This window comes from Triticum aestivum, chromosome 1D, assembly GCF_018294505.1.
Source record: "Triticum aestivum cultivar Chinese Spring chromosome 1D, IWGSC CS RefSeq v2.1, whole genome shotgun sequence".
Taxonomy (NCBI): domain Eukaryota; kingdom Viridiplantae; phylum Streptophyta; class Magnoliopsida; order Poales; family Poaceae; genus Triticum; species Triticum aestivum.
This window is the reverse complement of record NC_057796.1, coordinates 467,970,577-467,974,500: the sequence shown is the minus strand read 5'-3', so window position 1 is coordinate 467,974,500 and position 3,924 is coordinate 467,970,577. Positions and strand designations below refer to the sequence as shown.

The window sequence follows — 3,924 nt, the reverse complement described above, 5'->3', positions numbered from 1 at the left end:
TACGTGCAGCCATGCAGGAGGCCGAAAAATCTGACTCACACACCCGACACCGTTGATTGGCTTGCACACAACCGGATGGCCGATCGACCACTGCACTGCCTCCTCCAATAATGCAGATCGGCCGATCGATCTACATCCACTGAGGCAGGCAGCCAGCCAGCCACTCTCCCTCGCCATCACCAAGTCACCAACCAGCACCAGTAGCAGCGGCAGCAGTGCCAGGAATGGCATGATTGCACGGTTCCGGAGACCCGACGGCCACGTACCCGCCGACGTCGCATGCCATGCGCAGTCACGCATCGCCATGGAACGAACGAGGATCCCCCTCTGCTCTGCCCTGCTCCCAGTGTCACATCCGTCACCCTCTCCCAGCTCTCTGCCACCGCATATGCGCCCCGTCCGGTAGGTGCGGCTACCCTCATGGCTCATGCACCTAGCTCTCTCGCCCGCCATGGCCCGCCCCCGCCCCGCAGCCAGGACCGCGGTGGGGCTCCGCCACTGCGCCACCGCACATGCTCCCCGGATCGATCGATCGATCGGATCGCTCGTTCCCTTCCCCACCGCCTGCCACTGCCACCGCAACCCCGTCGCTGCCTACTCGCTTTGTTTGTTCCCCTCCCCGCCCGGTAAAACGCGCGCGCTGCTCCTCCGACCGGCCTCGCCACTGCGTTGCGCCGCTCGTTTTCACCGCGCCGCTCTCCTAGCTTTTAACCCGGCACCGGCTGACGCCCGCCTCGGTCACCCGCTGTTAAGTGCCCGCCTGCGCCTCGCTCGACAGCGCGCACAGGCGCAGCGCGAGGCCGCATTCAACTCGCCTGGGCCACCACCGCGCTCGCCACCTCCATATCACCCGAGAGCGAGCGAGCTACCTCCACCTCACGCCGACAGACGTAACAACCCACCCCGCGCAGCTCTGCGCGTGTCCGCCCCGCCTCCACTGCTGGCATTTACGTGGCGCTGCTGCTGCTGCCGCTGCCGCTGCGCTTGCTCGCGCGCGGAGCGGGAGGACATGAGCCGCGCCGCGCACCGGGAGATGCCGGCCGGGGGCGGGGGCGGTGGCGCGGGGGCGAAGATCAAGGCGACGCCGCGGGCGCTCTTCTCCTGCGGCATCTTCAGCACCTGCACGCACCCGGCGCTCAGCCCCACGGCCACGCCCAACAACAATGGCGCGGCGGGGAACGGTGGGGTGAAGGGTGGTGGTGGTGGTGGGTCGGCCACTCCGGGCGGCGACGCGTCGCCGGCGCTGGTGGAGGCGGCCGCGGCCTCGGCGGTGCCGTCGCCTGTGCAGTGGCATCGTCAGAAGCAGGTGGTGCACGGGGGTAATGCTAACGGCAGCAACGGCGCCGGGCCGTCGTCCTCTTCCTCGTCCTCGTCGAGCTCCGCGTCGCAGAGCTTCACGCAGTGGCGGCTGCCGGTGCACCACCCGCAGCACGCGGCCTCGTCGGCGTCCGCGGCGGGGGCAGGGGCGGCCAGCCACGCGGTGGCGGGCAGCACGGAGGAGAAGTTCGCGGCGGGGGATGTGGTGGCGGCGCTGCGGGCGGTGGAGCGGGAGATGGAGGCCACAGAAAGTTCAAAGACGGTGCCGCCTGCCGTCGTTGCCGGGGTGGTCGCCGCGGTGCGGGAGCCGGCGACGGCGAGGCTGGCGGCGAAGGTGCTGCTGGTGATGCTCCTGGAGGAGGGGAACCGCGAGGCGGCGGTGGAGGCGGGCGCGGCGTCGGCGGCCGTGGAGGCGGTGGCGGCGTCGGGCCCCGCGGGCGCGACGGCGGAGCGCGCGCTGGCGGCGCTGGAGCTGCTCTGCACGGCGGCCGGGGGCACCGCGGCCGTGCGCAGGGAGGCCCTGGCGGCGCCCGTGCTGGCGCGCGCCGTGGAGGGCATGTCCGGGCGCGGGCGCGAGTGCGCCATCGGCGTGCTGGCGGCCATCTACGGCGGCGAGGAGGCGGCCGGCGCGTCCCCGCCGCCGCCGGAGGTGGTGAAGGCGGTGGTGGGCGCGATGCAGGGCGAGTGCAGCGCGCGCGGGCGGCGCAAGGGCGCCCAGCTCCTCCGCGCGCTCCAGGAGGGCGGCCGCCTCGGGCTCGCCTGGGACGGCGTCGGCGGCTCCTGATGAGCTGATGAAGCAAGTAGCAACCCGCCGGCCGGCCGCCTCGGCGTCGGCCTCACTCCGCTCCACTCCACTCCGTTAGACCGAAGCTCGAGTAGAATGGGGCCCCACGCGCAGTGACGGGACGGCGGATCATCAGCGGACTGGATCTGATTAGGCGGCGCCATGGGGCCGGCGGCCGCCTCGGCGTCGGCCTCACTCCGCTCCACTCCACTCCGTTAGACCGAAGCTCGAGTAGAATGGGGCCCCACGCGCAGTGACGGGACGGCGGATCATCAGCGGACTGGATCTGATTAGGCGGCGCCATGGGGCCGGCGGCCGCTGTTGCAACAACCTTGGGTGGTTGATTACATTAGATAATGGAGGTCAGGTGTCCGTCCGTCAGTCACCTCTGTACTAGTACTAGTGTAGGGTCCGATAAGATGAGATGATCTTGATTTGTAGTGGTGCCGACTATATTCATCTATCAGTGAGATGAGATCTGCCTGTCCCACGAATGGATTTTCTCCTCATCTCCTCGTTCGGCCGTTGCGCCGAGCATCGGAACCCATCTGCCCGGTGAAAAAATGTCCAGTTTTATGTGGTTTTACAGTAGATGTCAGTAGATGAGGCTGTGCTAGCCACGTCTGAGAAAAGCCAAGCATTGCACCACAGTACGTACAGTACGTACTGCTGCTTATCTCCTCGCCGCCGGCTAGATTTGGTAGGAGCGTCACCTCTCACGGGAAATGGCACTCTGTGGCGGCCTTTCTCAGGGTTGCTGGGTAATCGAGCTGCTCTGAACCGCACTAAACAGTGGCACTGTTTCTACTTCCAGGATCGGCTGCAGCATTCCATCGACTGCGACTGCAACTGCGAATCCAATTCCCCGCGCGTACAGTTTCTTTCTTTCTTTCCTCGGCTAAGTTTGAGCTTGAGCAGTGGATAGGGCTGCGCTGCACGCACGCACGCACGCACGATGCAGCAGCAGTGTTGAAACCAACCGGTGCAGTGCAGCGCGAGCGAGCGAAGCAGAGCCATGCATGCATTCCCCTGTCAATGTCGCGCTTTCCTTTCTCTCACTGTCCACTGCACCGCAGTGCAAGCAGGGCAGAGCCCGCTTTGGCTGCCATCGGCCTTTTCCGTGCAAAGCAGAGCGGAGCCCGATGTGTCGTCGTCAAGGTTGCAGCTCACATCACTCCCTCACTCACAGCTTCAGTCAGTTGACTTCAGATTCACTCTCACTGGCGACTGCTCCCGGGACTGTAACTAACTCTGGTGTGATCAGTGACGACCCTCTTTAGCACTCACTCGAGCCAAACATTGCGACTACAGTGCTAGTACTAGGGTTCAGATTGGGTAGGAATTTTATGTCATACAGTACCCTGCGGCCTCAGTTGAGCCGTTGTCAAGTTCTGAAGTCTGAACCCCCTAACTGATGCAGATCGCCTCCTGGACGGCTGCAGCAGCATCGTCATCACCGTCCCACTGCTCCACATTTTCTGTCCAAATAAAATCGCCTTCCGACTTGCTTCCTCTCTGCTCCAGCAGCTTCTTTCCTGGAACGGATAAGCGCCGGCCGGCGGTGAGTGACACTGTACTGCTGCATGCTTCAACCCACTGCAGCTCAAGCTCAAAGCATGCAGAGCCATTCCCCTGCCCTGCTTTGCTTTTGCCATCTCTCTTTGGCCTCGCCGCTGCTGTGCAAAGCGGCAGGGCAGACCGGCCGCGGAGCCATTCCCCTGCTGCTGCTGCCTCTGTGTGCACTGCTCTTGCCATGTCTCGTTCGGCTGCAGTGCCTCTGCTTTTCCGTGCAGCGCAGAAAGCCCGATGTGTCATCGTCAAGC

At 65.1% G+C, this 3,924-nt stretch overlaps 1 protein-coding gene across 1 annotated transcript; it reads left to right on the top strand.

Moving 5' to 3' along the window:
- The first annotated feature begins 230 nt into the window (after positions 1-230).
- LOC123183049 (glycine, alanine and asparagine-rich protein) lies at positions 231-2,595 on the top strand. The gene has a single exon (XM_044595770.1). The coding sequence runs from the start codon at positions 428-430 to the stop codon at positions 2,099-2,101; it is 1,674 nt and encodes a 557-aa protein (XP_044451705.1). The 5' UTR covers positions 231-427; the 3' UTR covers positions 2,102-2,595.
- Positions 2,596-3,924: the final 1,329 nt, after the last annotated feature.

Excerpts from the sequence above, each read along its gene's own strand:
- LOC123183049 (XM_044595770.1), top strand. The coding sequence starts at position 428 with ATGCACCTAGCTCTCTCGCCCGCCATGGCCCGCCCCCGCCCCGCAGCC.